The sequence below is a fragment of the Puma concolor genome, chromosome F2 (assembly GCF_028749965.1).
Source record: "Puma concolor isolate L17-30 chromosome F2, mPumCon1.1.hap2, whole genome shotgun sequence".
NCBI classification, from domain to species: domain Eukaryota; kingdom Metazoa; phylum Chordata; class Mammalia; order Carnivora; family Felidae; genus Puma; species Puma concolor.
In genome coordinates, this window is record NC_141684.1 from 26,496,160 (window position 1) to 26,512,508 (window position 16,349).

Here is a 16,349-nt window from a genome sequence, read left to right on the forward strand (position 1 = left end):
GCTGCTTTCCTCCCCTTTATTAAACACGGAAAATTTCATTTTACACTTACACTTTAGCAGTGAGCCATTCACTCCAAGATATACACATAAAAGAAGATAATACAGAGCTCGCTGTGCAATAGGGAATTTTGTTCCTAATCCCAAATGCCAGATCCAGTTAGACTGAAATACTTGGGAGTGTTAGTGAGTAAATCTGGACCATACTAAGGCAATGGTTCTAAATATCTTCAAACCTAAGCCAAACTGAAGACTGGATATTTCTCCCCTAGTTCCAAATCTGAGTTTTAGGACCTTTCTGATTCAGGGAAGAATTGGTCTGTCATGTTAGGAAGAGATACAAGAGAGCGAAAAGGCAGGGGTCCTCCAGTGCAACTAATATTTTCCAGAACTTCATAGGCCAGAGCAACAATCTCAGCCAAGCACCGTTAAAGAAAAGAGAAAACAAAAAATTACGAAAGTCATCAGATGGATTTGGGAGGAATCTAATTAGAATTGGGTTTCTTTTTTGTGTAATGATGAATGCTATCCTAGAATTATCTTTTTTAGGTGTAAAAATATAATAAAGCACATAGGTGTAAACAATAAACTGATTATATTAAAACGCAGTTATCCAAGTACTTAAAATCTATAATTGAAAAAACAAATTTTGATGTAATAATATATTACTTCCTAATTATTCCTTTAAATTGGAAGTTCTGAAAAGCTTAATAACTACTATAGGGATAAGCAGAAATAATATTTTGAGGTATCCACAACAATTATGTAATATAAAAACATCTGTAATTTCTATTGGTGACAAAGTCGCAGTTACTTCTAATACTACTGTGGTTTTCTGCCTACAGAAAACAGAATACCATTCTATACAGAATGGTATAATTCACTAAAAATAAAAAAATCCATTAGGGTTGAAAAATATATACATTTTTTTCCCTGTCCAAATTCATGAAACAAGAAAAAGAACCCCTGAGTTGTAAGAAAAAGGAGAAGACAGGCCAATTTCACCTCCTTTTCACTATTAACATTGGCTCTTGTTTCTCCCTGGCCTTCTAAAGTATACAGAGTCCAAAGAAGTAGAGGACTATGTCCACACCGATTGTTAACAGCTGGGCACAGTGACAGCCCCCCAACCCCCGCCACTCCTTGAGAAAACAGCTGAATTAAAGTTGTAGGTTCCTCTTCCTTTGGGTTGGAGTACCCTGGTCTTCATCCCTAGGGAAATGAAGAGGAGAGGAAAATAAAAACCACCGGCTCTTCCTAGAGGGAAACAATGCCCTGGGTAGAATCGCTTAAATGGCATTCCTCTCCCTCAAGGGAAGAGTTTGGCAGAAACACCAGGTAAGTTTCCTCCTGTCCTCTCTAAACTCTGTATTTCTTTCTGGGATTGATGAGATTAGTTCATCTTCCTAAGGCCTTTATGAAACCCTCAACATATTACCTCCAGAAGATTCTGTGGGGCCAGAGAGTTGTTTCATTCATTTTGTCTAAGCCTCACCATATACCAGGTCCGTTTCCACTTTGAAATGTCCTCTCTTCCAAGGCTACTCAATCAGTAAATAGTGAAGCTGGAATTCAAAACGAGATCTTGCAGACTCCAAAAATTTGGGTTTTTATATTGCACTTACTATGCTACCCTAAACAAGTGGTTTGAAAAATATGAGTTTTACATTCTGTGCATTTAGTCACCAGCAAGATAGTAATATACTGTATATTTTATTTTTCATAATATTTATGACATATATTTATTACAAGTCCATTAAATAAACAGACACTCTGCTAAGCTCCAGAATTATAAGTAGTGCATAAAAAGACATGGAAATTTTGACTTAATAGATTTGGAGTTAAGTGATAGAGACAGACCTTAATCAAAAGGCCATACAAATAAGTGGCTTTATATAAATATAAAACAAGTTATAATAAGTGCCTTGAAAGTAATGGAATGCTATATGATGGGATCCTCTGAACTAATCTGGAAGACAGAGAAGAGTTTCCTGAGAAATCAATGTGTAGCGATCCAGTAGGAGTAAGAAATTGTCACAGAGGATTTTTTTTCCCTACACTCATTTTGTGCTAATATATTAGTTGTCTTAAAGTATGTTTTAAACAACAAAAGATTGCCATCACTTAAAATCAATGACTTAGAAATAAGAAACTAAGCAATGAAAAGGAATTTTAGTTTTTAAACAGCACCAATAATTCAACCAAAATTATTTTAAGAACTTGTCTTTCCATATCCAGTTTCCTAGCAATTGCTAGGGACTTGGGAGTATAGGGAATAGCAAGTGACTGCTAATGAGTACAGGAACTCCTTTGAGGATGACACATATTCTGAAATTAGGTAGAGGTGTGGTCCACAACTTTGTGAATATGCTAAACAACCACAACAATAATACTCAATTGTATACATCATACCTCAATCTTGAAAATGAGGTTAAAAATGAGTGACATAGGTATCACAGATGAACTACTAACATCCATTCTATTAGAATTTATATATGGTAGCATGGCAGATCTATCCAAGGAATGAATATAGCTCTTCGGAGGTCTTTGTCCTAGGATGACTCTTCTTCTTCTAAGAACATACACTCTGATGGAGAACACAGCTCACAGAGCACTGGTGCATGAAGGGAATGCCTTTCCAGGCAGCACAATCAAATGAGTGAGTCCAGGCAATCAGTGAGGTGACAGATGTAGAAGGACATCTCCTACTAAGTTTACTTAGTGAGGGATTAAAGTGGTTTACAAGCCACTGATTACAGCATTGAGATGGAGTTTTGTTTTTGTTGGTTTGTTTGTTTGTTTTTAGTGTTAAACAGGAGTGTGGAATTATAACAAAGGATTAATTCACAAGTAGTAAAGACTGATTTTTGCTTTTTTTTCTTTTGGGCGAATAGATGAGGCAATAGGAAACTCATAACAATATTATCTTTAGTTTTCCAGATAAATGAATGTGAATATATCAGAACTAATGGAAAAGAAAATGAAAATCAAAATAAATAAGTTACTTAAGGTAATCGTTTATATTTTAAAGAAATAGTTACTACCATTATGATAAAATGGCCTTATTAGAGGAACATCATCTAACAGATAAACAAAATGAAATGCTTATTTATTTAGGAGACATGATGCAAAGCATGAAATCAATGGCTGAATAATAAGCTATTTTTTACTAAGAACAGGTTTCAAACAAAGCAAGAGTAGTTTTAATCTTGAAGTCAATACTGGGAATATTAGCTGCCTGCATTACAAACTCAATTCCAAAGTTTAAGGCTTATGAAAGGACTTAGCTTAAAAAAAAAAAAAAAAAAAAAAAAGACTCGGTGGCAGATACAGCTTTCAAACCCTTTTTCTCCCAGGATTTTTGATTTGTGACATTCAATCAGGCTACATCAGGGCATAAGTAATTTCCCAGAAGTAGACCAGCACTTTCCTAAAAGTACAGCAGTTCTCTCCAACTGAAGGAGGCACAGGCCGCATCTAGTAAATTATTGATTTAATATAGCATTTTGCTCTTTTTGTGACCCACAAGAATTAATCACTTTTAAAAGTACCCAACTTTCCTCTGAGAAAAATTTATATATTCTATAATAATTTTCATGATAAGGTATATTTGATAATAAATTATACATTACACAACCAAAAAGACAGGTTTGAAATTGCAAGTAGCTTACGGCTGTGTTGAGCGTACTATGCAGTCTCTAAAATATGTTGGACGTTCGAGTAGGACCTCTTCCATAAAAATGGTTTGAGATCCTTCTGTTTCACTTACTGGGAAGTTACTCTTTGTTCTCCTTCTTCTTCTTCTTCTTCTCCAGCCCTCCTCCTGCCTCCTGCACACATGATCGAATCTTAGTGGGGAAGTCCTTTTCACTAGGTGACTAGAAACCTTAAAATCCAGTTACAAATTCATCCCCTGATGTCCCTGGAAATACCACGTCTGTTTACTGCCTCATCCTTTCTTCTTGCAAGAGTAAAAAAAGCACATACAGTATAGTTGCAGTCTGGGCACATTGTACCGATACAAATGAATCCATATAAATTCAGGCAAAGAGGATTTAAAAAAAAACAAACATTAAAAAAAAGAGAGAGAGAGAACAAGAAAAATCATGAAATTAAACAGTGTGAGTGATTTCACTCACTCAGTGAAGGTATGTTCCAGACTAATTAAATGTTAGCATAGATTTGCTACTGTAAAATGGTAGACATGAGTCTGCTGTTCCCTCAGTGGAACTCAATCCTATCATTGAGCGTATTTTCAATGTTTAAAGATACACATCTTTTACATAATATTGCCTCTAAGTGTAAAGCAACAGTGATTCCTGGCCATCAGAGACTTCAATCACAGAAATAGGCTAATATGGATTTATTGAGAGGGTATGTCTCAATTCTGTCTTGGATTTAAGTGAATTTCTGGAAAAATTTCTACAAAATGAAATGTTCATGTACGTGCTGTCTATGGAACACCATTGATAGTAGCCTGCTTGGTATGATAAGCATAGTACATTTCAACCTCCCACAAACATTTATGGAGAACCCACTGTTTATCAGAACTGTTCCAGGAAGAGAAGAGAAATACGATAAGACGTGTCTGTCAGAAACATCGTTAGCAGCGGTGAGAACTTGCAAGGATCGGTAGAGCTAGTTGTCTCTTCCAAGAGCCCATGTGGAAACTGTTGGGAGTTTGGGTTGTGGCAGTTTCAGTGGCAGAGAGGAGAGAGAGAGAGACTGATAAGCTACGTAAAGGTACAAGCAACAATTCAATGGTGTATTGGACCCCAAGAGTCAGGGAGAGAGTGTCAAGGATAATGGTATATTATAATAGGCTAAGTTTGACATTTTAAATCTTTAAAGTACTTTGGCTCTCCGTGCGTACATTGAAACATGGTTCTTTGGTTCTACAAAATTCTAATCAATTATAGACAATAATATAAATGTGAGAATTATTACCAAAGTGATAGCACATTTTGGAATCATCAGTCTGGCATTTTGCAAAGGGTGTTCTAAGGAACATTGGTCCCATGAGATGTTACCCTGAAACAGTCTCCACGATCAAATAAGTTTGTAAGAATGAATATGACAGTCCCCAGACCTTACTAAAGTATCAGTGAAGTCATAAAGAACTTTTTCTTTTATCCACATATGTCCCAAACTTACTTAATTATAGAACCTTTTCTTTTCATAATTCACGTGTTCTACAACAATGCTATTAAATATAGATTTAAGCAGTTGTCATATGTATCAAATAAGTTATAATCAGGAACTGGTACAGGTGAGTTCTTACATTAAATGCGTTACAAGGTATATGGGCTTTCAGAGAAACACAGCCAGTGTGACAAATGGCCCACTGGTATAAGTAAAATGGCAAAAATAAGCATAGAATTCAAAGTCTTGGCTGGCTCCTAACTTCTACTGATTGTTAACAGAGCCAAAAAGATAAAGGCTGCCCTTTCCTATACCCACCAGTATGATGAAATTAAAACAGGAAGAGAGGATGTGAAAAGTTTCTAGGAACCAATATTAGGAAAATTAGTAAAGTTGTTCTGGCTTAGTCATTATTCCATTTAGATTTTTGTAAACATAGAACAGATTACAATAAATCTCTATCTCAAAGCACAGTTAATTTTCCCTTATTTATATTATTTGCATACTACACGGAATACTTTCAGTCACTACAATATTCAACATAAGTATTATAAACTAGGACATGCTGTAAGCACTGACCAGAAGAAACCCCAAATTATTGATACTAGGACAAATAACAGAATCTAATACAGTATTAGTTACCCTAAGAACAGGTGATTATACTGCAACCTCATATATATTCATCAATGATTAAAAAACAACTTCACATTTTTTATATTTATAAATGATACTTTTTGAAATAGCTGTCCTAAATGTCCATTATGCAAAATAAACTATAAAAAAACAAATTGAGGTTGTCAGATGCATATTCATGTGGAATAGCAGAATGTTCATGACTAAGTCACAAAGCTGAACTCGAACAAAAAGCTTTCATTTCTATTCATATTTTCCAAATATGAAAATAAGAGCTATTGTCACATACATTCAAAGTGTTGGAACTTTGGAGCACCTTAAAATCAGAAGGAAAGTTAACATAAGTCATAGTACTCATTCTTGAGTGATTTTCTCATCAGTAATATCAGCTGAATAAAGTTATCTGTGCTGAACGAAGAATGCACCTGACCACTCTCGTCTCAAACAATAATGAGTGATGAGAGCAATGCATCTTCGGTTATCATCACCACTGTCAATTTGTTGTTGTTCTGGGGAATTCTAATTTTAGTATGCTTAATCCTAACTGTATATTACCATTTTACAGAACATTAAAAGGCGGGACATTCATTAGCCACCCAACACAATACAAGATACTGTTTGTGTTGTATGTATGTGTTTTAAGTATATTGATATATTTTAAACTCTGGCCAGGAATCCATCAAATGTGTTTACTTTTTCAAGCTATCATGACTCTTCTCCAGTCACCTAACACAACACTGCACGCAGCTCTCTTTAAAAGGAAAATCAGGGGGCACCCAGGTGGCTCAGTCAGTTAAGCCTCTGACTCTGGATTTTCGCTGAGGTCAGGATCGCAGGGTGTGTGAAATCCAGCTCTGTTTGGGATGCTCTGTCTCCCTCTCTCTCTGCCCCTCCCAGGCTCATGCTTTTTCTCTACAAACACACAAACGAACACTTAAAAGGAAAATTAGGCAATAACTCCAATAAATTCCCAGCATGTAACCTAAACCTATGTATTTCTAGTCTCCATTTTCCTCAGGTCCCAGGGGAATGTCACTGATGGATTCAAAAGTGAAATGGCTCCACTTTGGTTTTTTATCTTACCTTTTCCTAGACTAGTTCTGCTCCTGATTTTCCCTTTGCAATGACTCCTTCCTCCCCGTTAAAAAAAACAGTAACAAAACTCGCTCAGCTTTGCATCTTCCCCTGACTACTCCCCACATTCTCCTTTTGTTTATGATTAAGGCTCTGATTACAACTATTTCTTTACATACTTACTCTTCATCCAGCTACTATCTAGCTACCACCCCTCTACTCTACTTCAAGGGTTAGCAAACTTTTTTCTGTAAAGCGCCAGATGGTATTTTGGGATTTGTTGGCTACATATGTCTCTGTCGCGTACTCAAACTCAAAACTTTGTTTTGTGACTCTAAGAATGTAAAACCCTCTCCTGACCACCTGGCTTGGTTTGCTGGCTGTAGTTTGCAAAAAGGTGCTCTAGTTGAACCTGCTGTATTAACAATACCAAAATCCCATTGCTTGAGGGGAGTCCTCTCTGCACAAGTTCACAGCCAATTAAGGGATAGGCTGAAGGAAATCAGACTGTTAGCTTTAATATTGATAAAAGCAGAGGGGCCAAAACAACAGGCATCCTGCGCAGCTACAGGTGTCCTGCAACAACCATGGCCACGCTCTCAGCAGACTTGCCCTGTAATACTGACTCTGCAGAGGAGGAGACCAGCCAATATGTTCTTTAAGCAGAATGGCCCCCAGCCCGGAGTAAGGTTGAAGTTCCCCTCCTGGGCTGACCAGTCTGGAAAGCTCATTGTACCTGTGGAGTAAGGGTGGAACCAGCCAGCCAGTGGTTAAACAGAATCCCTCCTCAAGCAATCATGGGCCAGGAGAAGAAGCCCCTGCTCTGTTGATACTCCATGTCGCCAAATCCACTGACTCGTTTTTCTTTTATTACCACTTGGCAACACTTAACCCTGTTGAACACTTTGCTTTAATTGAAGCTCTTTGCCAGTGGCTTCCATGGGACTACATTCACTGTAGCCACCCTCTATGTGATCCCACACCCTGGCATTCTCCAGACCTCCTCTTTGCCCATCTTGTCTCATTCTGTATAATTTTCTGGGTGATATCATTTTCTTAGAGAATATCAGCTATCATCTTTACGTTTTCAATACTTAAATCTCCATCATTAGCCTGGGTCTGTCTCATAACCCAGAACTATAAAGCCTAAGGTATCCCCCCTATCTTGTGAACACCAGAACCATCATCTACAAATTTGCCCGAAACATTGGTTTCACCCTCACCTCTTTTAGGAACATAGTACATTTGGGGCTGAAGTAGCAAAAAAAAAAAAAAAAAAAAAAAAAAAAAAAATCTGCCTCTGTGCATCATCAGCAACTCTAACGATTCAAATGTAAATCATATAAACAGATAAAGGTTGGTGAGAGAGTATTTTACTTAGATGAGTGGGTGAATGTGTTTGTACAGCCGTCCCTGTCCCGTGTATAAAAATACTTAATTTGGTGGCAGCATAATCAAGGTTGATTTTGAGTAGAATGTCAAAGCCTGGCAGTGAGTACAACAATTTCCCACCTGCATATGTAATTTCTCATCATTATATAAGAGAAAATTTCCTTTGCGCTTTTATCATAAATGAAAGCAGGGCCGCCATTATTACCTCTAGAGATAGCACCATTATGTCACGTTTATATTACTGTGTTTGAGAAGAGTAAATCTGAATAGCTACAGTAGTCACATATGTCCACAATTTGTTTTTAAGATATTTGACAGTGGTGGATCTTATTAAAAGATGGAAATAAACCAAATACCTTAAAATTCAATAGCCGTCATGTTTATATCAAGAAAACATTCACAGTGTGATTTTCGTAAAGCTTTTCTAAAACTGTTTTGTCATTTCTGTCTCCTAGCACCCTGTGGAAGTCGTTCAACGGGTTCAGAAGGCACTGTTCTATCACCAAACTATCCCAAAAATTACAGTGTGGGGCATAATTGTGTTTATTCGATAGCAGTTCCCAAGGAGTTTGGTAAGTAATAGTCATCTCATCACGTAGTATTTCATTCCAGACATGCTTTGTTTTTCAATATGTGCTATTCAAAAATGTTAGTTTTTTATGCACATTTTCACTATTCATAAAGTACTTTACTCGGCAATTCTTTTTAGATAGTAGCTTTGTAATAATAAAATTTTGAGGTCATTTTACTCAATCTGAATTTACAGTCAAGTACACAGGTGAACAACAATATAAAAATGAAAACAGGATTGTTTTTAATTTTTAAAAATAAGTACATCCAGTAACCTTGCAAGTGCCTTCATGTCAGAATGATATAAAATGGGAAATTACCAGAGCATAAAGCAAAGTGTGCTCTGCAAAATATGCATACAGTCAAATATAGAACTATTATAATAATGGCAAAGTATGTACAAACCAATCATATTGTTGTATACTTTTTAAACACATTTGCAGAAAGAAATGATTTTGGTTTCAAGCACCTAGTTTCCGGGACAGCAATGAATATAGAAAGACAGCAAAGGACATTTCAGCTCATCTTGTCAACCTGACAATCTGTTCTGCATTGGCACTGAGAAGACAATGTGTCCTTTGCTGCCTTCACATCTCCCTGATCACAAGTCTTAGAAGTCACTTACCTGGCTTCTAAAGGTTTTGTGTCTGAGATCCAGCTGGATCTCACCCAGGTTAAGCTCTGTTTATGGATGGGTAGGCAAAGGAAATTTAGTGAGCAGTAAAGTATGGGAGAGAGGCTGAAAGTTCAGACTTCTACAATTTAGATTTACAGCATTGTGTTACGTGGTAAAGGATTTGCCGTAGCTGTTATGAATGTCTGGGTCTGAATGACAAAGTATTTTAGCAGAAGGACATGGATTTTATCATATCAAGATTTTTGGATCACATCTTGACTTAACGTTTCTGCTGATATATAAAATAAGCTGATGCTTCCAGTCCAATTTCTTATAACCTGATATCACCCATATATCCTCCTTCTCTTTCTTTTGAAACAAGTCCAAGATCTTCAACTTATTTGAGAGAACGTTGTCATCAGAAGTGAACTACTAAACCTTTTATTTAACCTTGAAATAGAATGGTGAGGCCAGCATTAGCAAGGTGGCTATTTCTTTACTCTACAAAATATTTCTTCTTCCTAGCATATTGATTGGTTAAATCAGAGTTGAACTCTTCGAGAAGAGAATGATGGTTTAGAAAGAAAAACATTATCCACCTGTTTATTTTTTTTTTTCCTTTTGTGCCTCAAAATCGTCTTTTTCTTGTAAGAGGGGTTTATAGTCCAGCCTGCCAACAATGTTGCATGGATGCTGACAGAACTCTAGCAGTGATGACCCAGAAGATTGCCTAGTTACCTCAGTTCTCTTTATAATCCATTAATTTCTTCTACTATAACCTATTCTTGGGATGTCATGTAGCCAAGAAAAATGAAAAAGGAAAAACAGGCATTTCCTTTCCTGATACGTAGACATGCTGGTCACCTAGGGATATTTTATAGTAACCTCTAGATGTTCAAAAAGAGAAGGAAAAGTACTGATTAAAATAAATTAACAGGTTTCAAGGGAATGGAATCTATTCGAGCAGACTTAATGTAAGTTAAATGTAGACTTCTTAATGTAAACAATGCAACTGATAATCAGTGGTTTCTAATATTAATTTTTAAACAAGACTTGGATTATTTGTAGATGAAATCAAATGTACTTTCATTTATTAGTAAGGAAACTGATTTTATTTGTGTAAATGTTACATCATTCTGTATTTCAAACTACATAAGAAGTCAAACAAACTTGGAGTCCTAGTTTCAGCCTGTCACATCTTGTACCTATCTGTCTTTGGACAAGTTACGTAAACTCTTTGAGACTCAGTTTCTTTATTTGTAAAGTTGAGGTCATTATGTCTACAGAGTAAAGTTGTTGGGAAGGATGAATGAGATTGTATATTTATAAAAGATGTCTCACATAGTTCATGTTCGTTATGAGTTTAAAAAATGCCAACTTTGAGGTCAGATTTCTGGATTCAGAGCACAATTCGTTACTCTTTCTCACTTAGACAAGTCCCATCATTAGCCTGAATTTTACTTTTCTCCTCTCTGAAATAGAGGTGATAAATGTCTACCTCATAGGGTTAATTTATAGTTAAATGATACAGTATTTGTACGTGATTGCGTAATAACACGTAGTTAAGTCATATACACACAGAGATTCACATACACACACACTTTTATTTATGTTCACATTTGTAGAGGTCCTGCCACCAGTTACCAAAATGTGGAAATAAAATGACGTGGATTCTGGATTTATTAGTCTTAAGAGTAACATGGCTAAAAATAAAACATTTATATTATGTAATTAAAGCATAAAAACAAATAGTTTGTTTTACACCTTCAGTGGGTATCTACTCACCTAATAACACCTTAAAGTTTTCTGGGAGCAGAGTAGACGAATTAAATGAATACTTATCATCAACTTCTTCCTATTCCTACTTTTACCTCTTAAATGTGAGATGATCAAGCAATAGTCATTGAGTATCGACAAATCAAATTTCTGTTTTGCTTCTTCTTCCTCCTCTCATTTTCAGTTTCCTTCTGTTCCACTTTGAGCTGTTTTATGACTCTTTGGTATCACTTCATAATGTACCAGTTCTCACTTTTTCTCTTCCTGTCACTTATCTTAAAATATAATCATTCTTTCTTCTGTATCTTTTATAGGCTGACACTCTTAGAATTTCACTTTTTAATCATTTAGCATAATATCTGTCAGATACACTCAATTCATTCAAGGGAATTGCAGCTTAACAAAGGTTAACGTTCTAAAGTTATATAAGGAGAAAATCACATATAATCAACATTACACATGGAATATGTTAAATCGCCCATAAAAATCATCTACATAATTTTGCATGAGCCATGTAGTCACTGAATAATTCTTAACAGGACATTTATCCTCTAATGTCAGAACAGGTGACTGTTTCTTTAGATAATACCAGATGAGCCAGCTTGATCTTTTATAGGTCATATGCTACCACATTACTTTTATTTATTTATTGTTGCCCAGTGTAGAATTGAATTCATATAGGTTAAATGCGAACAGAATATGAACTTACTTTACCAGTTGATTGAATGAGTATTATTTTGCCAGTCAATTTCTATCTTTCAGTTTTTATAGATAAGAAAATTGTCAACTCCTAATGCTTTCATAAGTGTCATTGGATTTCATTTGAACTTCAGATATTAGGGTCTCTTTGGTGATATTCATTCTGCAGGATTATGGTTGTTTTATATATGTAGAAATATAATAATTCTGGGCCATTGGATAACATTTTTTGATAGTTGACTTCCTTCTAACAATTAAACTATTTCACTTGGATTTTTGGATTAAAAATACCCTACCTTTAATAAAATATGTTTTATTTTTCCTTCATTTTTCAATTTTTAATTACCAGGTGTCTCCCCTTTATGGTTTTACTGTTTAAGTCTTCATACAATGCATTGTTTTTAAGGGCTAAAACATGCAAGGCAGATTTTTAATTTTGACTTTGATATAGATAAGATGCTTTATAACATAAGAAAACTGTTGCCATTGTTAGAAGAAAAATATTTTTTTAATAGGTATTTATACTTAGAGTGTAGCAGCCAAAATCAAGTTGTATGGAGTGAGGACTTACAAACACTGGAGAATAAATGTTTGGACTTCTATTTCAACAATTTTGGCTGAGAAAAAAAAGAAGGAGCTAGTATGGCAGTGAAATGGGGGGCAAATCAGAGGCTAGTGTTTATGTTTGTTTTCTCTTGGTATAGAATATAATGGAATTTTCTTACTTTAAAGCCCAAGAGAAAGACACAATAGACAAGGAAAAATTAAAGATTTTAGATGGACCCGCTGGTAAAACAAGAAGCTTAAAACGGTTAAAGGAGATGAAAGTCCTCTTTCAACTATAATTCAGAAGAAATGGTTCATAACTAGTTACATAATACCTAAACTGGTTTCACATGGAATATCACTCCTTGACATGATTATTCCTTTCCAAACTCCCCCCCCCCGCCCCCTTCTATCCCTTCCGTCACCCATTCCTTGCATTCCAGGGATTATGTGTAAAAGAGAATGTATTAGTATCTGAGGGCTGCCTTAACAAAATATCACAAAGTCAGTGGTTTAAAACAACAGAAATTTGTTCTCTCAGTTCTGGAGGCTAGATCTCTGAAATCAAGCTATCAGTAGTGCCACACTCCCTCTGAAGGCCCTAGGGAAGAATCTTTCCTGGCTTCTTCCTAGCTTCTAGTGGCTTTCAGCCACCCTTCACATTCTGTGGCTGTAGTTGTATCTGCCTCTGTCTTCACAAGTCCTTTGCCCTGTTTGTGTGTCTCCTCTGTTTCTGCATGTATCTCTGTCCTCTTTTCTTTTAAAGACACCATGTGTTGGATTTAGGGTGCCCTTTAATCCAGTATAATTTCATATTAATATTTAATTATATCTGCAAAGATCCTGTTTCCAAATACAATGACATTTTAAGCTCCTAGGCAGATACACGTTTTGGGGGTTGGGGAACACTATTCAACCCACTACAGAGGATGAACTATATTACCAGAGTCTTATGTAGAAAATCTTAGACAAAAATTATTCTATAAAACATGTATCAAATATTAGCTCTGTGGAATGCAAACTGACATTCAGATTTCTTGGAGAATTCCAACGTTAAAATCACCTTGAGGATATCCAGAATAGTCTGTGGTGACTTAATTTTGTGTTTGGGCTTCCAGATAGTTTCACCTCCTAAAAGGCCCACTGTGATTGGCTATTAAGGGCAAAACTTACTTTTCCCCAAACGTGGCCCCTGGCTTTCAAACGTGGAATCTTGGAAGTATGCATGAAAACTTTCTCCGGTTTTTCTTCTTAGTTTTCCCAGTTAGTCAGCCCTCTCTGTATCTTCTGTTATTAATGCAGTCTCTTGGTTGTATAGGTTTCAAGTTCATGAACTCCTAAATCACACAAAGTTGTCAGGCTGGTCTACTCTGTACAGGGGGTACAGACAGTTACTAAAACCTTTTGTTTATTGCTGGGAGAGAGGTTTGGGGTTTGTTTGTTTTGTTTTAAGTAGTTGACACAACCTTGAATTTCTTTCCTACTTCTTCATAGTTTGTATTTTTTCTGATTCACAACTGCTATTTTTCCTATCTTTCATTGCAGTATGTTTCCTCAAGATCAATTTAGAAACATCTTTCCCTATGATGTTGCCTTCAATATGGGGTTATAACTGGGTTTTTTTTTCTCAAACTATACCATAATATTATATTAACAACACTTATAATGATTAGATAATGAATATTTCATTAGTTCTTATTATATTTGTTCAATTTAGTATTTCCTTTCCATATTATATACTTAGGTTATTACATAATGATTGTTAAATGCAATTTATTTTTGTAATATCATATCTTTCACCTTTCTGTATTAACTGTTAGTCTATAAAAGGTAGTATTTAAAAATTCAGATCTCCTTAGAATTTAGAAGGAAAAAGCAAAAGCAGTGGATTGGAACTAAGATGTATACACGCTCACACTATATATATATATATATATATATATATATATATATATATATACATATACATATATAAAGATTACTTTTCTTGTGGGTATCTGGACTTTGTAATATGTACTACTGTAGTTTTGAGCTATGGATGGAAAGTCAACTATTCTCATCTTTTGTGTTAAAACTAATAGCCATTTTTTTACTCCGTGTATATTCTCCTTTAAAACTCAGACATATATCTACCCATTTGTCTTTTGATCTTATATCTAGGTGGTTTTCAATTATCTATTTTATTCAGCATCCCTTACAGAATTTATGTTGTCATCACCAGACTTTATACTTAATTCAGTAATTTATTGTCACTACTTTCCCCCATATTATAGTGACAAATGGTTTTGAGATTATTTTTGTATGCTCATTAGGTCAGTAAATCATTTTACTGGCATTCTGTTTTTCCTGATGTGAAGATTTCAGTAATGAATGAACTCTTCCAGTCGATAAAGGCTTTTTATATTTTATATTTAAAATGTATGACACCAGCATCAAAATCAATGATTAGTCTTTTGTAAATGTTGAGTTCACTTCTTTAAAAATGACAAATGTTCACAAAATGTGTTTATTCAAAATGTGTATTTACCACTTATCATTATTTGTTATATATAGAACAATTACAAAGAAAAGTGTGCTCTCTTATTGTTTTAAAAAATTTATGGTTCTGTTAATGTCAATATGGAGGGATGTGTATGTTAATTTTATGCCTATAAGAGAGGAAACCCTTAGGTTTGAGCCCAACATTTGAGAGTAAGGAAATGTCATTGTATGTATTTATACTTATATTATTTAATTCTTTGGGTACCACTCGTATAATTAGATGAAACCATATTTAGTCACCAGCTAGACCAGGATCCCCCATCCAAATTTGATTTGGATGTCAAGACTTATGACACCACACATGCACTAAGAAAGTATGAAAAGATGTAGGTATCGCTTATAATAATGAGACTTTCTGGGAAGAGCAGAGCACAATCCAGAACTGGATCCAGTGAGATCCAAAATTGCTTAAGGAAACAAAGAAAGCTGACTGGCTTTGGGTTTTATTCTGGTGCTAGAGTGAAAGCTCCCTCACAATAGTCAGAACTTATGTGATTTGAAAATCCCATTTGTCTAAAGGAAAGTGTGCCCTGCCTTTCTTACTAGCTTGCCCCATATAAGGGGCAAAAAGAGAAGTGGAAGAGGTATGGCTTGGAACTTGCCAATGATTAAACGTCAAAAATGGATCAGACTTTATCACAATTCACTCTTGGTGTTTTTTAAGTGAAATGTGTCATATTTTAACTTGTCTAAATCACATTGTCACTTTATAAGGCTTGTATCCAGAGACTTAAGGGACATGACATTTCCATTGAATATCTTGTTGCAGAGCTCAGCATTTTGTATTGTGAGAAGTGAAACGGTTGCCTTGATCGCAGTCGGTAACTACGAGAGCTCTAAAAAAGATGCGAAGTATCTTGATGAAGTCTTAGTATGGTGGCTTTAGTATGTGTGGAGATATGTGTAGCATCAATTTGCATTTAGGGGGTGTCTGAGACAAAATTCTCAGGAGTGTTTACCCCATTAGGGGCAACCATATGCTCAGATAATTGGCAATGGCTCAAGGGTCTAAGACACGTTCACCCGGGCTATTTGTTAACTATGACGTCCAGTGAAGGGTGACTGTCCAAAGTTTGGGCAGTTGTACTAATCAGTGAATCTATTATCAGGGATATCACGGTTAAGGTATTAAAAGAAGCAGTTTTCCAGGGTGTTCATCATGTTGATGATGTTGGTTATACTGTCTGACGTATGCAGATTCACTTTACTATTCACTCAGTTGATCCCCAAAGGCTACTCAGGGAGCTAAGGGATTCAGAAGAGGAACCTCTGCAAAAGCATGGCATCTGGCAAGGAATTAAGGACCAGAAAGGCCACATCTTCATGCAGGTTGGGGTAGGTCAAAGGGCCTAGTTTTAGCTCT

The 16,349-nt window shown here is 35.6% G+C and overlaps 1 protein-coding gene across 6 annotated transcripts in view; it reads left to right on the forward strand.

The window, feature by feature from the left end:
- Nucleotides 1–16,349, forward strand: part of CSMD3 (CUB and Sushi multiple domains 3) — a 1,257,965-nt gene that overhangs the window by 996,560 nt on the left and 245,056 nt on the right. For all 6 annotated transcript variants that reach the window (XM_086695899.1, XM_086695901.1, XM_086695900.1 and 3 more), the window contains one exon: nt 8,694–8,810. In XM_086695899.1, the coding sequence (XP_086552025.1) occupies nt 8,694–8,810 (117 nt within the window). The remainder of the gene's footprint in view (nt 1–8,693; nt 8,811–16,349) is intronic.